Below are 24398 nucleotides of genomic sequence, written 5' to 3' on the forward strand. Positions count from 1 at the left end.
GTTCAAGACAGTTGAATGCCTACAGGACTGTTTCTCTCAATTTGGACTGCCTTTAGTGTTAGTGAGTGACAATGGTCCTCAGTTCGCATCACACCAGTTTCAAACATTCATGAGGAATAACAGAATAAAACACAAAGCGTGTGCTCCCTTCAAGCCATCAAGTAATGGGCAGGCAGAGCGATACGTTCAAACCTTAAAACAATTCCTTCGGATGATGCAAAGATTTCCCGGGAACATCTACCAAAAAGTGAGCACATTTTTGCTGAATTATTCTTGAGCTGTTTTCACTGGGCCCACATGGAATCTGTTTTTTCAACGAACACAAAGGAAGTTTGTGTACCCACGAGCGGACTAGTGCATACGCGCCTTAAAAGAACTAAAGTAATAAGAACATACAATGCCACCTAGTGTTATGTAAGGAGAACTCAACATTTCTACCCTGGAAATCAAGTACATAAGATGTCTATATGTTCTGTTCCTTCTGCTTTATAAATTCTTCCTATCCATATATGTATTTTTCTGAACATTGTTCAGCGGTGGTCAAAAAAGCGAATAGAATGCTTGGTCTCATTTTCAAAAAAGTATCTTCGCGTTCTCCTAAAGTCATTCTTCCGCTTTTTCGAGGCTTAGTTCGTCTTGGACTGGAGTATGCTGTAAGGTTTTGGAGACCATACCTACAGAGGGACATAGACTTGGTTGAAGGGGTGCAGAGAAGAGCTACGCGTGTTTTTATTGGCACACAGGGCTTGCATTATGAAGAAAGACTTCATTTTTTGAATATGTTTACATTGGATGAACGCAGGTGTCGAGGAGATATGATCGAAGTGTTCAAAATTTTCAATGGGATGGATAGGATGGACCATGAACTTTTAGTAAACCGCCAATCGACTGCTTTTACAAGGGGACACCAGTATCGATTGGTGAGGGACAATGCAAGGTTATGGTGTCGCAGGGAATTTTTCTCTAATAGGGTTGTTAATAAATGGAATAGCTTACCCCCGGACGTAGTAAATTGTAACACAATTGACACGTTTAAAAAGAAATACGATAAACATGTTGGGGTAAATCGAGAAGCTATCCATACTTAGAATAAGACAACCATAAGTATTCTTTATGGGCATTGTATAATATTTTATCATGTGTATATATTGTTCATAATTTTTGTTAATTGCATTTTTAATTGGGTTGCAGTATTTTGGAAATATATGACATCCATATTTTTATGGGCATCTTTTTCTCAGCCACCTCGTTGGGCATTTTGCCTGTTGTGGCGTTGCATTTGTATGTAATCTATCTATAAGTCTAACGTAATAATAAATGCTCATCAAAATAAATACCCATGTGTTATCCACTCGGCTCACAAAGGTGTTAAAGAAACACATCAATTTTTACTCAAATATAACTAACTAATATACATTTAAATATCCATACTGCATTTCTTCAGTCACTAACTTAATTGAGTTATTAAGGCAGTATCATGTGATTAGGCCTACTTTTTAAGAATTAATGGGAAAAAAAATTAGCTTGAGTTTTCACCACTTCACTGGCCGAAACTAAGATGAAAAAGCAGTATAAGCACCCTTTGGTGCCAAGAAGTGCCGAGTTTACTGTATCCCAGAGAAGAAAAGGAAATAAAAAAACCTTTTTTTTCACCGCTCACATGCTTTTTCCCATCCTCCTTCCTCCACTGCACAGCAATAATCCACGTTAGAAATCCAAATAATCCTTACGGCACATACACGTGAAATAATCCAAAATGCACATTTTAAATCGAAATAATCCAAAATACATGTTTTAAACCGAAATAATCCCGAATGCACTTTATAAATGGAAATAATCCACACGGAATGGGCGGTAAACTCATACTACGGAATTTTAAAAAATACGAAATTAAAATCACCAGAAAAATAAATGGGTGGAATGCAGTTTAGACCCCTTCATTCTATATATGTCGGTTAGATATAGGCTGAGCTCAGTTATCATAATCACTTTCTCTCTGGACCAAATGGTACTATTCCAACGGACACGTTTCTGTAACTTGTAGGCATCTTTATGGGCATTGTTGTCCCATAGCAGTTGCCACTTTTTAGCACCTGTTTGATATGACTGCATGGCAGCAAGAGTTGTTCTTCCGTTGGCAGATCAAGAGCCACTTTGGCCAATCTATTCGCAGTTTCATTCCCCACTATTCCTGCATGGCCTTTGACCCATTTGATACTGATAGACGGATGGATGTATAAATGCTTGTGTATTCGCCGAGTATTTTCATGTGGAGTACACTGATCACATTAATACTAGACACGCTCTAAGTATATATCGTCATCTGCTGACCTTGCTTAACCGCCCATTCCACGGCAGAGACTATGGCCAGAACCTCCACCTGGAAGATGCTGTTTCCTTGCTGCAGCCGTCAACTCCAAGCCTCTTCAACCGCCCTTCCTGGAACATTCTATAGCCCACGTTGGGAATCACTGGTTTAAACCGATACAACCCTGCCAATAATATATACTGTAGCCTACATTAACTCTTTTGGCTAGCATATAGCACCAATATCTAATTGCTAGAGTTTTGATGTGGCGTTTGGTGGAAAAGCAATGCAGCTGCAGTATTTCTTAATTTAATTGTTAAGCTACATTCACACCAAAACACATTTAATCCCCAATTCCTTTTCTATTGTATTCAAGTGTTAATTTGAAATTTGCTTTCTTTTTAAATTTGTAACTGATATTTTATTTTTTCAAGAACAAAATTCATATTTTTAATGGGAGATTCCTTCAAACGTAAAGTGAGTGACTAATATTGACTAAAGAACTCAAGTTCTTAAGCCAATTTGGAAAAATGATCATTTTAAGATTACCAGATGGAATCATGAATAATCTTCATGGTGATATGTCATGAATAGCAGAACATTAATGCAAAATAAGTTCAGGAATATCTCTACAATATACACGGTGTAATCTTCTTGAGAAGACGACTTGGTTGAATTATGTCTTATTTGATTTCTGTACCAAATAAATTCTTATTTTTCAGTGGTTGTGGTTCTTCACACATTTCTCCCTACAAGCAGTGTCATCTTAACCCATGGGCCCTCAAGGGCATAAGGGGCCTCCTGATAGATCAGATTTGAATCTATGATTTTCGAGAGAAAGCATAAAAATTTATAAGCACATGCTTTTGGCTAATTTGGGGGCCCTAGAATATTACTTTGCTCAGAGGCCCATGATTCTGTTAAGATGGCCTATTAGAACTGATCATTGCATACAATAATTGTTATATTTACACTTTTTTTTGCTATATTAGATTTGACCAATATATATATATATTCCAAAACATCAGGACCTATGGTGTATTTACATAATCATCACACTGTTTTTGGTTAGCAGACCCACTGGGACAGAATAAAAAACTTATAACAAACCATACTTTGCCATATCTGATTTTGTTACAAGCAGATTTGTCTATCCAAGCACCAAAAGACATTTAAAAGTATAATAATAATGAAACAATCACCAAATTGGATCTTAGGAACTGAATTAACAAAAAATCTGCACTAACCTCCCCGGTGACTGATGTGTCGACAATAGAACTTGAGTTCTTTCTTCTTGTGAAGCAACTGAGGATATTTAAAAAAGAAGTAGGAAGTTGTGATGTACCCTCCGATTACTGAGGCAACAAGAACAACTTTCATAATAAAGTCTTTACAGAACAGGTAAAAACTCTGTAATTGAAATAATATCAAAATTAGGAGAAGTTTGGGCAACACAAAAGTCAGTGATTCTTGAACTTTTCTTTATCATGCTAACACCAATTTGTATGATTTGCATTGATTTTTTCCATAAGAAAATTTTTTTCTCATCTGCAAGATTGCAACTCTTGAGTAATAATACTAGTACTAGCTAAGGCAATACGCTCACTTTATCAACACTATTTTTACATGCTTAAAGCACTCCCTTTCCAGAAATGCATAGCTTCACATCAAAGACAGATATTTGCAACCTTCAGTAAGTTGATAAAAAACAACTTTTTGTTGTGCAATTTCCATTGAATTATTTCCTGATGATTTTTTTAAGCTAGAAATAATGTGCTTGCATTTGTTATTGATGCAAACAGATTTCGTCATTCAAAAGAGTGAGAAAAACCCTATAGGAAATCAATGCTAACTCAATTTCGATTTTTTTTTTTTGACAGATGTCCGTATTTGATGTGAAGCCACTTATGTTTCCTGCATATCCATTTCTTTCAGTATGCTATTTTTAACCATACCTAATTTTTGCATTTAAAATTGCATTACTTGATTTTCTGCAATTACTGATCTCCCCTGAATAGCGCATAATTGTACCACTAGTTAATGTACCCCCCCCCCCAGCGTCTAGGATTTTTGTGGAGGGGGGGGGTGGAAGCAAAAATATATTTACCACACGCTACACTGTAAAATCTGTTAACTTTATGCTAGTGTTTTTGTTCCCCTTAAAACTTGCCGCCAAAGACAGTAGTCCCCCTCTGCCTCGCTGTAGTCCAAACCCCCTCCCTCAATTGTTACAGGTCCAATGATATACCTTTTGACTTTGAAACCCTGTCAATACAATGATAAAACCAAACAGAGAACATGATAGATTTTTTTTTTCAAATCAAATCAAATTTATTGTTATATAACAGTACAAAAAAAAGAGAAAAATTTACCAATAAGACAATTAATTTGCACTGTCAGAAACAATGCTACAACGCAGAGCTAATAACTTTTTTCTGACAAAGAAGCTGCAGCAGATGTTATGTTAACTAGATTTAATATCATATCATCAAATTTAAGAAATAAATAAAGTCTACTACTTGGAAATCTTTCACTCTACAGAAAGTCATGATATATGTACTTCCGTACTAGTCTTGAGCATGGATTAGATTTTGTGAGGACATATTGAGAAGGCGCCATCTATCAGTGGTCGCCTCAAGTCTGGTAGGGAAAGAATTTATCTAAGTCCTTACCCGGGATCGAACCTGTGAACCTGATGGTAGCCTTTGTGGCGGTGCTGTTGGCAAGAGTGCGTAGGTGCTGGCATTCGAAATCTATCAACACATCGTTTTCTTGAGCACGCCTTTTCTTTACCTCTCTTTCGCTGTTTTTGAGAGAGAAGGCTTTCGTTTCTTGCAGAGTCAAAATGTCATTTTTATGTGTCCGTGTATTTCTTGTTTCGTACATGTGTGTTAACGTACCGTGTGTTTCTTCTAATTAATAAACTGTATATTTAGCCGTTATCTGGAATAAAACAATTTAATGGAGTCGAAATTGAGCTACATAATCGATAAGTCACTATTTGAATTGAAGTGTCAGCACATCACCTTCACCACCATGATACAAACTATAATGGTAACCACAGCTTCATGGTGGTAGACAGGCATTTTACCACTTGCGCCCTAATAAATAAATACTGGCTTCATTTGCTTTGATTAGTACTAGCCTAGCCCTCAGCTGATTAAAGAAAAAATATTTCTTCCATTTTCGCCGGTCTTGCAAGAGTAAATCGGTTGAAAAATGCTGATCTATATGACACCAAACAAAATTTCAATCATTTCCACACCAGGGCTGGATACATCTCCAAAACTTTACATGCATGTTCGGGCATGTAACTTAAAATTATAGATGCTCGAATCAAAACTTTACACTGCCAAAAAATATCATTGGATTTACTTGAACAAATTTCTTGAATATGAGAAACCGCTTTAAGCAAGGACTCCTGATGTCACTTATTGAATAAAAACTGTTATAATTCTTGAAATAAATGGTTGGTTTCAAACCAATGTGCACAATGAAAATGAAAAACATTTAGCATGAAACTATATTTTAAAATTTTTATGCTGCACATTGGAGTACATTTCATGCATCAAAATACTGGTTAATATGCCTTTTTGTGTTTGCAAAAAAGTAATCTGGGGGCAAACATTAAAACTTATTAACCAATGTTTCAGCACAAAATGTACACCGGTATGCAGAAAAAACAAATATCATATGGTATAACACATTTTTTTCGTTTTCATGTTGCATAGTGGTTTGAAACTATAACAATCAACTTTAATTGAAAAATTATAACACATAGTCTAGTTTTTATTTGATAGGTGGCAGCAGAAAAGCCTCATATTTTTTATGGATATTTTGCAAAATATATTTGTATAATAAATATTTTCTACTATTTTAGAATCAGTATTTTTATTTATCAGGATATGCTATTTTATTGAAAGTGAAGTTTTTCATTTTCCCTAAACAACTCATTTGCAGTATATGAGGGTTCCCATGATCGCTACACGCTGCTAAATATTAGGACCATAAAAATTGATTAAAATATGTTAACTAAACATTTGTATCATGGCTGCCAAAAAAAAAAATTTCTTTGGAGAGAGAGAATTCTACGCATGTGTGTATGAACACTTGCATCATCATCAATGAAAAAATTAAGAAAATGGAAGAGTTTAAATTTTTTGGTTTTTTTTTTATGTGCACGCATGGGGTTTTATTGGTTTTTTTATGTGCACGCATGGGGGTATGTCGTTGAAAAAAGGAACATGCCCAGTCAAAATTTTTATATGCCCAGGGCATGTCGGGTGATAGATTTGTACAGCTGTGCACACACACCTTTTGAAGTTCCTGTCAAAATTACTACACAGAAAGAAATTGAAATGCTTTTTCGGGTAGGTTATCTCTCTACTATTTTCACTTCATCAACAAAACACAGCTACAACACCATAATAGAAATATAAACAAGGTAAGAAGAACTTTCTACAGGACAGCATGCAAAATGAAAAAAAAAGGAACTACAGGAGAGAGTTATTGCAAGAGATTCATGCATACCCAGTCCATGCACATGATGTCAACTGAAATGCTTATCCATGTACAAGAAGATTAGGAAACATAAATCTGAAAAACAGTTTGATGTTAGTTATAAGGTTTTTTTTGTTCTTATTTAATCAAGCAACAAGCATTACATGCTGCTTCAAAGACAATGAAATTGGAATTTCCTACAAAAGATCTTCATTGAATGAAAATAAATGTTCATATAAGATATAAGAGAAACTGGTCATATGTAGAGAGGAATTTTTTTTTTCCAGAAAAAAATGACCATCTCTGCCTCCACAGGGACTTGAACCCACGCCCTCTTGTATGCCAGATAAGTGTTCTACCACTAAGATATAGAAGCAGATAGAATATCTCTTCTTTGGAGAGTCTATAAGTTTCTATAACTTAGTGGTAGAGCACTAGTCCAGTACACCAGTAGGCATGGGCCCCCCCCCAAAAAAAAACCATGCATCTCCACATATAGTCAGTTATCCCATGTATCTTGTATTAACAAGTGCAGAGGATATATTTCTCTAAAAAAATAAATGTCAATAAATGATACACAAACAACCAAATTTGTGAATACTCTTGCAATGTTTTCCAATTTGCATTCCATTAATGCTTGACTTTCACAAAGCAGTGTAGGCCTATACATCAGAGCTTGACAAATTTGAAACAAAATTCAAGTTTTAGCCAATATTCTTGGAAACCAAACATTTTCTTTTCTTCGAGAAACGGTCAGAAAAATATGTTTTTCTATGTTGATAGATATGCGGACATAAACATTGATAATTTTTTACTGTCTTTACAGTTCAGACTCCAATGCAGTAATCACACATAAGGAATTTTCTGTTCCAATACCAATTTTTTAGTTAATCATAGTAACCTGGCACATGGGATTTACCAAACTCTGGTGTAGAAGAACTACCAGTTATGATGACACTAGGCTATAGGCTACAATGAAAAAACCAAAAATTTCAATCTATAAATTATTTATAACTTTTTCATAAAGTACTTATGAAATACATCTATGCGCATGCTGGTGATTGAAATGGCAATAAAATATTTATTTAATACTTCTTTATTTCATACAACCTTTAAAGGAAAAAAACGAACACACAATATAACAGCATAATAATGAGCTGATTTGGCACATACGTAAATTAAGTACTGATCAATTATCAGGACAGTGGCCATCCCAGTAATAAACTAAAACCATTAACTTTTCTTTTCAAAAAACACTTTTAGAGAAAATGATTAAAAAAAACTTAAAATGTTGAAGATTACAGTAGAACCTCACTGCGCCACTAATAATAAGTCAGTTTGAAGAAAATTCAGCTAAAGGAGGAAGGTTGAAACCAATGCAAAATTAATTTTGTATGTAATGTAGGCATTGAACATTTGTGTCAGAGGTGTTTCAGACCCGCAGGTGCTCAGATTGAGCTTTTCGCAGGAAATTTTCATTTGCGATTTATTTCTGGGGACACCCAAACAGAATTTGTTGATATATACAGTATATCCAATATTTATTTTTAAAATATCATGATGTGATATTTTCAGCCAAAAATGATTTGATATTTTCATGGGTAAATGAATTCTTCAATCATAAATTACTTCATCTGTACATAAATAAACAATTCAAAAATAAAAATATTCAGTTGAGAATAGGCAATACATCATCCGTCAAAAATGAGCTGATATTATCAGTTGAGAAGGGTCTGATATTATCAGTTGAGAAGGGTCTGATATTTTCAGTCAAGGAAAAAGTACAGGATATTTTAAAAAATTATCATATTTACAAAATTTGCACCTCTAGTTAAATGTGAAAAAGAATTTAAAATATCTTATTAATAATTATCAAATATAAATCTTGATGCCAAATTAGAAATATTCTAAATTTTATAGTTTACACCATTTGTGAAAATATTTATAATCTACAATAGCTTGACCATTCTATCAAAAATATTGGATGACAATTTTGATGTTGAATGGAAAGGTTGTGTTCAAAACATTGTACAATCGAACCTCACTACAGTGAACCTGGGATATAGTGAAGTCTTGGTTATAGTGAACTTTTCAGTGGTCCCAACTGAACACTTATTGAAAATTCTTTTAATGTTATTATTAATCATATAATATATAAAGGTTTTTCTCCAGTTACTTTCAGTATACTTAGTTAGGAAGCTATTTTGCAAAAAGTAATAAAAATTAGGTGAATATAATGTATTTAATGAAGCATAAATAATGCAGATTAATTAGCAATGATTTACGATATACGGAGTGATTATAACTAAGGTTCTGATTTCAAAACACTGTAAAAAAAGTGAAGTCCAAGTCAACTGCTGAGAAAATGAAAGTCTGCTTATAATGAACTGAAATGTCCCTTCCACAGATTTTTCTTCACTTTTTCAAAGGTAAACTTAGCCAGGGTTGTTTGGTTTAAACCAAGTGGTTTTTTTCAAAAAATCAAATAAAAGTTGCCTAGTTGTTTTTTGTGATGTTTCCATGAATTATGAAATCGTGAAATGCTATAATTAAGGTATCATTCTGCCATGACTGTCTATCGTTTCCATTCTGCAGGCAAATTTCCCACATGTTGGATGATGTCATTAATTTTACACTTTTAAGTATTTTTTCCCCTTTATCAAATAAAATTGAATTTTTTCAGGAATATTCATGTCAATTTTCAAGTCATTTTGACAATAGTTCTTTTTTTTACAGTGTTTTGAAATCAGAACCTTAGTTATAATCACCCCGTATATCGTAAACCATTGCTAATTAATCTGCATTATTTATGCTTCATTAAATACATTATATTCACCTAATTTTTATTACTTTTTGCAAAATAGCTTCCTAATTAAGTATACTGAAAGTAACTGGAGAAAAACCTTTATATATTATATGATTAATAATAACATTAAAAGAATTTTCAAACACACAGTAATCCATTGAGTTAAGCAAAAAATAATGAAATTGCAAAAGTTGGTTTTTGTTAAAATGTAATAAATATTTATTGATTAATTAGCATTGGAATAGTGTTAATTACATTAATAAACATTTTATTTTAGTTAATTATTTGAAGTTTGAATGATTTTTCAGAAATTTTATTGTTTTTAATGTTAATACTATTTAAAACAAAAAAACCTGGTTTAAACCAAAAAAACCCGGTTTTTTTACCAACCCTGAAACTTACACATACTACTTGTAGGATCGCGAAAGACAACATTCTTTGACTTCCGTGTCAAATGCCACTCTTTCCCCCTCCCCATCGTTTCTAGGAATCCACTACAAGACTCCACTCTTTTCAAACCAACCCTTGAAAAATCTGAATAATATTAGAACAGACCTAAAAGCATCTGATGTCCCCCCCCCCCAATTTCTATCTCCTGCCGCTGTCTTCATATCCATATGACCGCTTTAGACTACACAGTCATTTTGCCATCTCAACAGTATCTTTAAAAAAATTGGTAAAAATGGTGAATTCCATAAAGAGTAAAGCATTTTCAATTGATGATAAAGTAAAAATAATCAAACGTATTGAGCATAAAGCCATCCAATCGGCAATATGCAAGGAATTTTCTTTATTGAAATCTAGTTTCCAACATTTGGAAAAATCGCAACATGATCATCACTGCTCACGAAAAAAAATCTGGATGGAGCAAAGAAGCTATGTCAGTCTGAAGTGAAAGAGGCTGCAAACATTCTGAATACTTTTTTTCTATGGAAAATGTGGGCAAAAAACGTTGAACTCTTTTGTGATCGTTAATAAGAAAATTGATGAGTTTTACTTAAAATCAAAATGTATTCAATCAAAAATAATAATTTTTTTCCATAGGATGCAAAAGTAAAAGTAAGTAATACTACTTCAAAAATTTTCCTTTCTAATATTTGATTAATTGTCTATTAATTACTTGCCTTATTAATTGATTAATAATTTATTAGTAAATTGTGTATTATCGCAAAGAATGTTTTCAACAAAACCACCATCAAATCCTAAGCAATATCAATGTTTCAACAAATTTTGATATAGTGAACCTTTGGTTATACCAAACTTTTTATTGGGTCTGCAGATGGTTTACTATAATGGGGGTTGACTGTATTATTAAAAAATATCAGATGAATGCTTTTAGGTAAAAGGCTAGATTCTAACTATTACTTTACATCAAGCCTAAAAACGTTCATAACCAACAATATGTGGATTATTCTATCAAAAATATCGGATATATCAAAATATTGGATATTATAGAAAACTAGCTGATACCCGGCGACATTGCCCGTCCCGTAAAAAATTTATATACGTATAACTTATTAATTATTTCTTAATCAAAAAAATTTCTGCATCACGTAAGAAAAAATTACTTTTATTTTTAAATATTTTAATTAAAAACTTGAGGCAATCGCTCATGAATACACAATATTTTTAGTTTTCCCATCTGGTGTGTAGATGTACAAATTCTTGGGGGTTACCAACACGTGAACAGGCAACGAAAAGCTGTCCGTGAGAAATACAGGGATCAAGCAGGTTGATACCTGCCACTGTTAATGACTGGCCTTGCGCTTTGTTGATTGTCATGGCAAAAGTTGAACGAATCTGGAACTGTAATTGCTATAAAGTGAATGGCATTTCTTCAGTGATAATTGGGATGGGGGCCATTTAAGTATTACGTAAGCAGATTTTCAGCCATTTTTGACTCCCTCCCTCCCCTTGTCTGCAAAACACTGACCCTCCCCCCCCCCCCATTCCAGCAAAATTTCGTCAGCAGCTTAGAATATTTCATATCTTCAAAAAGGGGTGGTCGATGACATAAGTAACCTTAAAACCCCCCCCCCCCTGTCATCAAAAGTCAGCAAATCCAAACCACCACCCCCCGATGCTGACGTAATACTTGAATGACCCCATACGTGGAATGAAGACGTCTTCTCCTTTGGCACATCCAGTTAGAATCGGTGCTTCGATGATGTAATTGTGCAATTTCTTCACGCAGAGTCTGCTGCCATTGCAGAGTCTCGGTGTCTCCAAATATCTTAAAAGCATTATAGGTGCTCCGACTTTGAGGGTCAAATTGTGTGGTGGCACACCCGGAATATCCAAAGAGTTCAGAAATTCTGCAGAATACAGAACTGTCTGCTCTGTGACAGTGTCAATCAATTTGTAAGATGTGGAGTCTCCCGGAATAATTTTTAGGATTTTATCGTTGATCTTGTTCACACTGTCATTTTTCGATTCCAGAATCGCTCTCTCACAAAGCCACTCATGGTTTCGGTGATTTTGTTGAATGTGTTATAAGACTTTGTCTACAAGTTCTTGAACTGAGTTTAACAACTGGCAAAATCCATTTGGGAACGTAATGAGTCCAGTGCTTGGGTCTCTACAGGAATTCTTCCATTGCCAAGTTTGATTAACTGACGTGAAAATGATAGCAGTACTGAGCCATTTTGCAGTTGAACTCGCATGTTAGTGGATAATTTTTTAACTTCGTGCCAGAGTGTTGATGATTTGAGGCAAGCATTGAGTTCATCAGCTGGCGTTAAACATTTTTATTCCCAATTTTGTCGTCATAGTTGTTGTCCTCTGTTGTTAGCGACGTCATACGTCCAGCTTGTGCAGTAAATATTATTCAAACGCCTTTTAAGCATTTTTTAAATTGAAACTATACCTCTATGATGGGATGTTGATGAGATAAAGACAGCATTAGCACTTACAGGATACCCTGTATATAGGCTAGCAGAAATAAACAGCGCTCTTTCCGGGTTTTCTTCAATTACTGGGAGGATTGGAAAAGTTACAAACCGTTATAAAGGAATAAACTGTTATAATAACAGAATTAAAGGTGTGACAAACCATTGTAAAGGCATATATACACGTCTGAAACGCATTGTTGGGAACCACGGTAACCAAAATAAATGTTCCAAAAGTGATTGTTGAGGCCCCAAAACCAATGTTGCCCGACAGTTTTTCGCCCATTTCGGGCATTTGCCCAGCTCTGACAAACTTTTTAAAGTCGCCTATGGTTCAATCCCGGTCCTGTTTGGTATATATGCAAAATCTGGCGACGATTGGTCTAAAACTGTAGATTTGTATAAAGAACAGACATACATACATACAGACAGACATATTTTCACATTTATATATAAGATATCACGATATATGTATGAACCCTGCGCCCAAACCTGTTCTACAAAATTCTATCGCCTCTGGCTCTGACACTACTGATGTTAGACACATGAAGAAATTTTGAAGTACATTTCGGTACATGAAGAAATATTTGATAATATGAATACCATTGAAGCACTAATGAGGAGCATATATTGATATAACGCACAAACTAAACTTAATTTGTGGTTTTTTGTTCTTTTAGGACATTTCAATACTGTTCGTAGCGTACACTCCTGAGCGTCACTTACTTTAAGGACTATAATAATGGTCTTGAGCATCCAAGCATTTTAGACATATGAAGGCTCCACTTGAGCTCTATGTAAGGGATTTAAATTTCTGAACTGATATAGTGAGGGGTGCCCATCCTTTGAACTACAAAATATTATGGGTGCCTGAGCACTCATAGCAACCCTGGATCTATCTCCACCAGCAATGGTGACTCTGGATCAATGGAGGCACATAGATAGGTTCAATATTAGAAGAATAGCCTACTTTCCTCTTCATGGAAACTAATTATTTCAGCTTTTTGTTCATACTACTACTTAATTGTAAATGTACCTCACACACTCCTCTGAGGAATTTCTAACAAACTGGCACATGACGGAACTTGTTGTGTGAGTGTATGCATATCTGTGACCATAACATATTCATGCTGTCAGAGTTGTGCTTGTTTCGTGTTCTAGCTGACGCTCCCATCCGTAGCGATGTGAGGCGAGAATATTCTGTTAATTTTTCTTTTAAATAATGAAAAAAATTATTAATTTTATTTATATAATGAAATATAATTCAGTTTTTATTGCATGAAACATTTCAAACAAAATACTTTTTGCCCCCCCCCCCCCCACACACACACACACAATCACCTCATAATGACAACTCTTAGTTCGAGAACATTCTCAGAATATTCACTTGGATATGATGAGGTGTTTTAAAAGTTTGGTTGTGAATGGATCAACATGAAATCCTCAAATCTTCATGAAGATTCTATATACTTGTAAAGTGCAAAATTTGATGCATCCAATCTTGGAAACACTTTTTCAGAGAGCAAAGTACCACAGATCGATAAGATACTCACCTAAAGTACCAAAGAATGTTTAAAGGTGTTGCTAGTTTGATACCCAGTTCATACTTGTCAGAAATTTTCCTGGAGCTGGGGAGCAACAGCATGACCACAGAAAAAGATTGTTTCCACACTGAGGAGGTTGGTGCACCAACTGCTCTGTGAGTATAAAAAGGATGCCATTCGGAATCGGCAACAAATTGTAGGTCCTGGTTTGATTAAGTCCTAGTGTGCAGAAAATTACTGTGATGCAACAAAAATGATCAAGTCTCAAATTATTGTAACGTCCTGGCAGTCGTTACAAACTTTTCTAGATGAACTGCAAAAATGTTCATCATCGGTTTGAGTTGGTGCCACAAATTTTAAATAAAGCTAGAGGTTTAGAAGAGACGTTTTCAAATGTTGAGACAAAATTGAATCATAATTGACATCATCACCAATATCGAAACTGTTCTAGAGAAAGATTTGTTTCGTACCGATGCAGTATAATCCAGATTGCCAAGGCAGGCATAATCACGATGGGTTACCTAAAATTTTCTCTCCCTTCTAGAATCATCCATTCCAGGTGGCACTAGTAGCATGGACAATTCAAACAGCTAATGGAGTCTTCTTTTTTGCGTAATATTTGAAATAGCGCCATTTTATTTTCCAATGCGTCAACTGTCTTATCGCTAGGATATTATCTGGATTATACAGCATACTGTCAGGTTGTATTTTTCGGATATATTTATTATCTTTTGTAACTTCAGCTTTTTGTCATGCCGTCCATTTTTAGTCTCGTAAATAACATTATTTTAGTTTATTATTACGTATTTTAAAGAGAGTCTGGATACCCAGATAGACTTATGTCCTGATTGGTTTATTATTTCAAAGAACGAGAGTCCAGGTTTTATATTTATATACTGGGAATATTTATTTATACTATTATTTTTATAATATCGTTGTTGGTTTCCACTTTCACGTTTTCTATGGTGGTGGTTTTTTTTGCATCCGCAGTCAGTTACGGCCTCTGCAACTTTTTTTTGGGCCATTGGGCCGGTTTGGCATGAAAAAAAGTTGCCAAGTGGATCTGGATTATACTGCATCTGTTTTTCTTATTAAAAAGGATAAAATCATCAGTTCGCTCAAGTTTTTTTACAAGAAAAACTGTAATCGCTTTAGCTTTACTATGTATAAAGATGTCAGTCCATTACACACTGAGATAAGCAGATAAGATAGCGCACAAAAAAAAAAAAAAAAATTAACAGTATTAAGAGTATTTCATGGAGGAGTTTACATTGCATTTCTCATTTAAACTAGAGTGTGTGGATCTTTTTTTTATGTGTTTACAAACAACATGTACTGTATTTGTCAACAGTAGGGGGGGGGGGGCTCCCAATACCTCTTTTGCCCAGGGCCCCATCAAGTCAAAATCAGGCCCTGTGCAATTAATTTTGCAGTATAAAATATCAAATACTTTTTGTTACCTCTCTCTCTCGCTGAAAACTAATAGATCTTTTCTAATTTAAAATAAATCTGATGTTGTGTTTTATACATGCATAGTAAACACTAACCATCCACATGAACTTGGATGAAAGTAGCTTGTGAATCACACAATTACAATGAAAAAAAACTCATCCTGTTTATCTCACTAATTGGATGAAATACTATGTAGATGATTTTTTTTTTCATCTTCATCCAATCCAGGAAGCACCTCGAAGTTAATAGCTGTAGGGTAGATCGATCGCGACTCATTGCAAGCAATGCATTTAAAATAGTTAATTCGATTGGATTCCACGAAAGAGAAAAAAAAAAAGACCATCGAATCGAACTTACGCATCTTTTGAGAGACAAAATATTCATTTAAAACGAGATGGAAGACTGTCTGTTTACATGGTGTTGAAGGGGCGCGATAATTTTTTCCTATAGAAATGGTGACATCGATGAGGAGGAGACGGGGAGTCAGTCCATTACCCGCTGTGTGGATTCAGCAGCAGCAGCAGCAGCTGATTTCATTGAATGCGCGGATCCATCATCGCAAAAGACTTGTTTTCATTTCCGTTGCCTTGGCAACCAACACGATAAATAATTAGCCGTCCATATATATTACAACTGAATTTACTTTCTTTAAATTTCGTGCCCAAAGTGTTTTCAATGGTGCTTTAAAAAGCACAGAGACTTAAATTTCTTCGATTGTATCAACTTGGCTAAAATAATAAACATTTCGAATACGCAGTCATATAAAAAAAAATGCTGTTGCCACATTATAAAAAATCATTATTATTGTGTGGAAGCACCTGAACAACCAATGAAATTGAATCTTTCATACTGAACCTTCATCCAATGAAATAATCGCAGTCATTCGTTGTTGTTGTAACAATATCAATTTTTCATTTGAAATTATGAAATAATTGAAATATTTCAAAATACGCAAAAGCTTTGCAATATTGGTTTCCTAATAAAATATTTTTTTAATGCAGAGAGAATATTTATGTCGCACCTTTCTTGTGAAGTCCGTAGAGTTGCTTTCGAAGCAAACGAGGTCACGGACGGCCATATTCGACAGCGATTTAACAATTTGTTAAATTGACCTTCACGTTTGTTTTAAGTGTGTGCCGGTTGGAAATCGCTTCGATTTTTGATCCGATATTTATTGGAAGAACATCGAATTGACTGAAAATGGGCGGTTTGACTTCTCAGGTTTACAGGATGCTGTTCAGGAGGACCTCGACGTTTGCGTTGACCGTCGTCGTCGGTGCATTCTTCTTCGAGAGGGCCGTCACTGTCGGGGGCGACTATATTTTCGAGAAACACAATGAAGGGGTAAGTTTAATGTTGACACGCTGTTTTAAATATTGGTCAGAATAACATTGGGCCACAATTGACACGTTATCGGGTATATATTACACGTTATCAAGGTTTTACTGGCCGTATAAAGGCCCGAAATTCTCAGGTCTCTATATACAGTAGACTCTCGGTAACTCGATACGTGGATAACTTGACTATCCAGATAATTCGATATCTATTATTCAATTGGGAACAGCTTTGGTATAGGGGACAGGTTGGCGATTTTAGGCGACTCTTTTTTCGGGGTCAAATATGTCCGACGACCCCATCAAAAGTCGCCAAGGCCGTTAGACACATTACGAGTGCCGAAAAAAAAATCGCCAGCATAGAAAACAATATGAAAAATATAATGAAACACAAGAGAAATGGAAACACAAATAAGAGCTGAATTGAGCGAGCATAAAAATGCTAAAACCAACAAGCATAATTATGATAAAAAAAATAATTATAAATGAAAACCCGGACTCTCTTTCTGGGAATCCAGGTTCTTATAAATAAATAACAGTCCTGAATGTTGTATAAATAAATATATTCAAAGTGTTGTAAATTAAAACCTGGACTCACTTTCCGGGTATCCAGATTCTTTTAAATAAAATAATAACGTTGCAGGGGCATCCTACATGTAGAAAAGAATAAATATTGGAAAATATTAAAGGTGCAACCTGAGGGAAAAGATATCCAAAATAATTCCAATTAATCCGACACACACACTACATTATATATACAGAAGGAAGAGAAAATGAACTATCCGAACGGTTTTTAAAAACGCCGCGGCTATAAGGTGACGTCATTTGAAAGAAAAAAAGAGAGAGAATAGAATGGAAAAAGAGAAAACCAGTTTGAAAATGGCAGTAAGACCCGTTTGAAAGATGTGCTAGGACCACTGAAAAACAAAAACCAGCGCCACTGCCTGGCAGAATTCTTTAAACATTCTGGAACAACGACAACCCAGCAGAACAACAACGAACCACAGCACGCGAACGATGGCAACTTATCGCCAGAAAAAAATCGCTAACTAGGCGTGTCCCCTATACCGAAGCTGTTCCGAATTTTTTGACGTTGCCCGTGGGTACTTCGATAATCCTTTGTTTTATATGATGGGTCTCTTTTTTGTGCTATGGATTGGGGGGGGGGGGTTGTGCTTATGAAGAATGAATGTTTGAAGCTTCTTGGCCGGCCTATCATTTTAGTGTCGTTTCCAGGACAAGTCTTTCATTCTTTTCATGGTCAAAAGAAGTGTGGTGTGATCCCTATTGGATGTTGACAATTTCAACATCCAATAGGATAAAAATCTTATCTATTGTAAGTTTTGATATTGTCTGTTGCAGAGAATGCTTTTGGCGGAACTCGGTTTTACAATTTCTTGGAAAAGAAGTAAAAAAGAGCTAAAGCCTTGTTAGACACTGAATATGTCATTCGATTATCATTGTGAGTATTGAAGGCCGTGAACACAATGGCTCCACGCGAACTTCATACTTTAAAATTTTCAAAAAACTAGAATCGGGAAAAACTCAGAGTGAACTCGCAGAAGAATATGGAGTTGCGCGAAACACCATTTCAACATTTGTCAAAAATAAGAAAAATTTTTTGTCAGCATTCAAATCTTATGAACCAAGCAAAAAACGCATAAGAAATTAGAATTCATTGATGTAGAGGAAGCAACTCTTTTGTGGTTCAAATCCTTCAATCCCATTATCAGGACCAATAATTCAAGAGAAAACAAAATATTTCGCAAAAAGCCTTAATCAAGGAAGAAATTGGGAATTAACGAAGTATATGAAAACTTTTTATAGAAAATTATAGACAAAAAATTTGGGAATGTTAGAATGGAACAACCCAAAAACTTGTTTTAGATGCAGATGAAATGATTGATTCTTCGTGGAACTCAGGCACGAGTGCCACGATTTGGAACTGCTCCCGTCATGCTGGTTTTTGTTCTGATTCTTTGCAGAACGATTATTTCTCCAAAGAAAATTAATTAATTAAAATAAGATTATTTCTCCTGAAGATTCCTCCCAGATTAAGTGGGAAGAAAGCATAAATAGCGCTATGGGTGATTTTATTGGCTCTGATTTTGTAACTTCAAGACTTATAGCAGACGTCGATATTCTAGAATCAATCACCCTAAGCAAGTGCTTCATGTTTCGAAGAAATAGAATCAAAGTTCAGATGAAGAAGTATCTGCACCATCTCTCCATGATGCACTAAAAACTCTAGATGTGATACGCCACTTCCTACAGTCAGTAAAAAACCGAACAATCGCGGTATAAACTGAATAGTGTAGAAAATTGTTTGTTTTCTCTTCGGAAAGAAAAACAAGCAAATATATTTGATTATTTTTCATGAGGTAAATTTTTTTTTATACGTTTTGATTCTATTTTAAACAATCCTAAATTAAAATTAATGAGAATTAGCATTTTATTTAATACAATTGTTAGAATGTATATTTTTACATACACAAAAACGATCTGACAAAAATTTCGAGTGAAACCCAGCTCGATATCCATTCAAGTTGACATGTTTGTCGATTTTTTTGGGGTGTCGAGTTACCGAGAGTCTACTGTATATATATATATTTTTTTTTTTTTTTTCTGGGTAGGGATGTCGTGGTTTTTCTTGGATCAGCGCAAACTGGATGGTCCGAGCTCTCGTGAATAATGGTTGAGCAATCGGTCATTCGGGCTTCAACCGGAAAAAACGGGGGTAGCTTTTCTTGAAGCAAACCAGACATTGAGACTCTCAATGAATTTTCCCAACGTCGAGATGGATCAGTCTTTGGCACCCTGGGTAATCGGGAATTCATTGGGTCCCTTTCTTTGAAACATAAGCCAAGTTTTCTTAAGAGAAGGGTTTCTGTGCCACTTGCAATGTGAATCGCCCAGTGCATCAATGGGAAATGTGTTTTCTTACTGAACGCAATATGCCTTGCACCAGCACTTTACATCAGGTGTGATTCGCCAACTGCTTCTGGAGGAGTCAAATGCATCTTGTCAATCTTCTGTTCAGTTTTGTTTTTTTTGTCCTTCCTTTCTGTCTCCCTTTTTGTGTCGTGTAAAAAATTCGTGGATATGCAGAAGACAGCACAGATGAGGCATGTTAGGAAATTGCATTGCGTGAAAAGTTGCACGTTTTTGCAGATGTGAAATGGTCCTATTCAGTTGAAACCAGCTCCGAAGAAAACCCTGGCTATGGTTACAGATAGAGAAAATAGATCGAAAATGTCAGTTGTCTGTAGCTTAATGGTAGAGCCCTTGTTCGGATTGTGAGAGGTTGGTGGTTTGATTCCTCACAGAGTTCCCCTTTCCCCATGGTACAGTTAGGAAACCACTGACCTGACATAATAACCAAATCGTGTTTCTCCATGGAGATTAGAGGAAAGGAAATTTTTTTTGTAATTTTTTAGCTTACTTAGGCCCCCCCTCTTGAGCTTCCCTGGGCAATACCCTTCTAGTTGAAACAGTCTATTAGATTCAATGTATCTAGAGATTCCCTACATTCTGAAAACAGACTGGATCATTGCCCCCCCCCCCCTTCTTCAGAAATTTTTTTCTGTTATTGTCCCACAACTCAAGCATACCCTTAAATTACGCTGTCCTACACCATGATTTCAGATAAGCCTCATTTATGGAGGGGAGGGAAGAAAGTAGAGCAGGGTTTTCCCATTTTGTCCCTTTCTCCCGCCATACATTTAATATTTTTGTCAAACCATAGCAAGAGAAAAAAAATCAATTCCCATTCATAGGCTCACGAGAGAAGGGAAAGAGTTTGAATGTATTTCTTTCATATAGTCTAGGTTGAGATATCTCTCTCCTTCCCCAGAAAAGGTTAAATGCTATGACGAAGAGGGTTTAACTCATGATGAATAATGTATTGGCGCTTCAGTTACAAATTATAATATCCATAGATTCTTTAGTAAATTTATATTATGAAACAAATCGATTGTCAAGTTTTTTCTTTGCTTGTGACTCAATCTCATTTAAAAAATAAACCTACTTTTTTAAATTTAGTCCTTTGAGAAAAAAGATTTTTTTATTTTCAGAAGTTATGGAAACACATCAAAGGACGATACGTTCAAGAATAGTGTCTATATAGGATTTGCAAGAATGAAAAAAAATCACCAAGCAACTTTTGTCAAGATGTTTGTGTGTATTGTAGGAGATTGTTTGATAAATAAAATTCACATTTTCAAATGTACTGAAGTCGTAATAAAATATTTATGAACAGTGTACATTTTCTCTTGTTGAAAATTTGAAGTTTGTGGTACTTTACTCTTAGGGGGAAAAAAAAAGGGGGGGGTTCCCAGTTATTAAAGAAGAAACGTTGCAAATAAAGGACTGATATTTCTTAGAGTTTGAAATATTTTCTTTTTGTGATTTTAACTAAAGATTATATAGGCTTAATCCTTCAATCAGTGTGGAAGAATGAAAATTGTTTGCTGATCACGAACATTGTGTGAGAGGAAAAGTCCATAATAAAAAGCCGAGAAAGAGTTGATTAGCTCATGAATAAAAATCGGCCTGCAATAATTTTGTAACTACTGCACTGAAATGATCTTTTGGAATGATTTCATACATCAAATAATATTTTAAATATTATCTTTTAATTTTCATCTTATTTGAAAACCTTTAAAATAGGCTTCAAACACTGCGCATAATGAAATTCAAAATCTTGACATTAGATTTTTATAATATTAGAGGCTATAACAAAAGAAAAAAAGTTTATTTCCAAATTGCATTACACAAATTACTATACACGGATACGAATACAAATGTAGCTAAAAGCAGTTCATATAAACAATCACCAGGAAGGCGCAGTGTTAGCCAGTCGACGCATTCTCCTATAAAAACAGAAAAGAATCATTATTTGTGCAGAAATATTGGTTAATCATGTATAGTCTAACATTGTTTAAAAAAAAAAATCACCCTTTGAATATATAATTATTTGCATTATCTCTCATTTTCTTTCAGCCTTGAGCAAAATTTGTCATTGATTATATGCTGTAGCCACTGATTCTAAGTTATTTTTTTAATAATCATAATTTTTCAAATGTGCACAATATTTATGACAAAAGCTAATCACAGAACCTCATTTGAAGAAATTTACATTCAATTGCTATTGAATTTAGTTGATTGTAATATTAAGCTGCAGAAAAAAAATTTGACTAATAAGAAAAAGTTTCTGCTCGAGGGTGGTTATGAATTAGAAATGAAATTTAACCCAAATGGAATTTTTCATTAACATTTGCCCAATCCAACAGGGAATTTTGTTAAGATTGCATTGAATAGCTACCAACTTATGAGAATTCAGGAGGTTTTCGCATGGAAAATGAGTATAAAAGGGATTTTTGACCTTTGCAATAACTTGACATTGCTCAAGCCATCACTGATTATAACTACGTCGCCAATCATTGCCAACCAGTAAGTTAAATTATGTGTCATCACGACTCTCAAATCAAATCTCGTCAACAAAAAATCTTCATTAGACCCAAAATGTGGCAGGTGCACGTCATCTCTCTAATTCTGGATGTCAAAAGGCCGAATTAAGCTGGTTGCCAAAAATTTTGTCTTTTTCTTCCCAAAAATGAAATATTTTCTGTGATTTGACACAATGACGACAATTAACATTTCAGAGATAAAAAACATAACTGCCTTTTTTCAGAGTAAATTCTTTGGGTATAATTTTTGAGAGTCCAGTAGATAAAGTAGAAGTTTGGGAGACTTGGCAGCTATGCCATATGACTGGTCTTGTGATAATGGAACAATAACATCTGTTATTCTCTTCCTTCCCCAAAAGAATGTTTCAGAGCAGGTCAAAACTAACAAAAAATCAGGAGATAATATTTACCATCTTTATGAGCTTATTATTTATGATAGATCATAAAGATATCACATAAATAAGAATTTATTATCTTCTTCAAATACATTCCATCTTTTTTTCTTAAAATTTTGCGGCTGCACAAGTGAGAGATACTTTTTGATAATATATTTATAAAACTACTGCAATTTTTCAGGAAGAAATGCATTATCTAAGCAGGGTACCTGTGAAAAATTACCTACACAGCATGTAGAACCTATTTGAACCACAGCATCACACATAAAGTGCCACACTTAGGAAAGATTTCCCGATTAATTTGTGTAGGTAGTCTAATTGTAATTGTTAGGTATTTCATCTGAATAGGTAGTATGGCACAAAGTCACCTTTCCAGCATAGGCTAACGATTTGGAGCATGCAACCCTCACTGATTATAACTACGTCGCCAATCATTGCCAACCAGTAAGTTAAATTATGTGTCATCACGACTCTCAAATCAAATCTCGTCAACAAAAAATCTTCATTAGACCCAAAATGTGGCAGGTGCACGTCATCTCTCGAATTCTGGATGTCAAAAGGCCGAATTAAGCTGGTTGCCAAAAATTTTGTCTTTTTCTTCCCAAAAATGAAATATTTTCTGTGATTTGACACAATGACGACAATTAACATTTCAGAGATAAAAAACATAACTGCCTTTTTTCAGAGTAAATTCTTTGGGTATAATTTTTGAGAGTCCAGTAGATAAAGTAGAAGTTTGGGAGACTTGGCAGCTATGCCATATGACTGCAACCCTCGAAATGGAACATTTAAGCACATGAAGTCAATAATGCTTCTTCCAAAGTTATGGTGTTGAAAATCATGATTTCGATCCTAACTAACTTTTATTCAAGGTTATTGTGATGGTTTCTCATTACAGACACAGGTTTTTTTTAATTAACAGCTTTCTGCACATAATTTAATAATTATATGATTGAAGATCTGAAGCTCCCTGGGATAAGATAAAGCTTTGCTTATTTGTAGATACGCATGCAGGCTTACTCTAAGGATAACAGTGACTGTAATTTTGAAAAACCCACCTTGTATTACGATCTTGATCTCTGATTTTCTTTTCCATTTCAGCATCGGTAAGAGTCTCCAAAAATGGGCACCACTGATCTGCTTCTGACTGGTTGCGAAATGGAATATCAACTGTTGGAAGTGGTGCCTCGCTACACAACATAAGTAAACAAAATAAATAAGATACGTGTCACAATAATCAAATATTCAATTGTTTCATTCTAAATTTTTACATAATGTGGTTTTGATTGTACATTGTTAAGTTTTTGTGGAATTTGGGTGAAAACTCTACATGATAATGAAGAAAATTAGAATTTTTAAGAGAAACGTTTATATCTTAATGAATACGCATGCTCTTCTGACAAAACATTCCTACAAACGCAGAAAATTTTCTAGTAAAACATTGTCTCCGTAGAGAACAGACGGACCTACAACACGATACTTAAATCAGGGCTGGACAAATCGGAAAAAAATCTAGACGCCAGAAAAATGTTTACCCAAAGAAAAAGGTTAAAAATAATGCTTCGCTTAGTTTTTTCAGAGCATAGTGACCCTCTTTCATGTTGGCAAATATGCTGCTATAAATTCCAAACATTTTCGTGATGCTCTCAGCCTGCAATTTAATAACTACACAAAGAAAATTTTGGGCGCCAATACCAATTTTT

General features: G+C 34.8%; 3 protein-coding genes across 7 annotated transcripts in view; 1 reads left to right on the forward strand and 2 right to left on the reverse strand.

The window, feature by feature from the left end:
- The window catches only part of LOC149077681 (lysophospholipase D GDPD1-like), a 41417-nt gene extending 25143 nt beyond the window's left edge, over positions 1–16274 (reverse strand). Inside the window, exons 1-3 of one of the 4 annotated variants that reach the window (XM_089245248.1) lie at positions 15856–16256; positions 6839–6904; positions 3556–3718 (exon numbers count right to left, since the gene is read on the reverse strand). In XM_089245248.1, the coding sequence (XP_089101374.1) occupies positions 3556–3718; positions 6839–6853 (178 nt within the window). In that variant the 5' untranslated portion in view covers positions 6854–6904; positions 15856–16256. Of the gene's footprint in view, positions 1–3555; positions 3719–6838; positions 6905–15506; positions 15581–15855 lie in introns of those variants that run through there. The other 3 variants (XM_089245250.1, XM_089245249.1, XM_089245247.1) reach the window with 3 other exon arrangements.
- A 168-nt stretch (positions 16275–16442) lies between these two features.
- ox (ubiquinol-cytochrome C reductase complex subunit oxen) lies at positions 16443–21094 on the forward strand. Its single transcript, XM_089245251.1, has 2 exons — positions 16443–16842; positions 20906–21094. Exons 1-2 carry the CDS (start codon positions 16699–16701, stop codon positions 20945–20947), a joined length of 186 nt encoding a protein of 61 aa, XP_089101377.1. The 5' UTR covers positions 16443–16698; the 3' UTR covers positions 20948–21094.
- Positions 21095–21566: 472 nt separating this feature from the next.
- Positions 21567–24398, reverse strand: part of Snr1 (SWI/SNF related, matrix associated, actin dependent regulator of chromatin, subfamily b, member 1) — a 32050-nt gene continuing 29218 nt past the window's right edge. For both annotated transcript variants that reach the window (XM_089245253.1, XM_089245254.1), the window contains 2 exons: positions 23754–23885; positions 21567–21703 (listed from right to left, as the gene is read on the reverse strand). In XM_089245253.1, the coding sequence (XP_089101379.1) occupies positions 21664–21703; positions 23754–23885 (172 nt within the window). In that variant the 3' untranslated portion in view covers positions 21567–21663. The remainder of the gene's footprint in view (positions 21704–23753; positions 23886–24398) is intronic.

Source organism: Pholcus phalangioides, unplaced genomic scaffold (assembly GCF_987345545.1).
Source record: "Pholcus phalangioides strain wild (caught in Gottingen) unplaced genomic scaffold, Ppha-v1.0 ptg000015l_1, whole genome shotgun sequence".
Lineage (NCBI taxonomy): Eukaryota > Metazoa > Arthropoda > Arachnida > Araneae > Pholcidae > Pholcus > Pholcus phalangioides.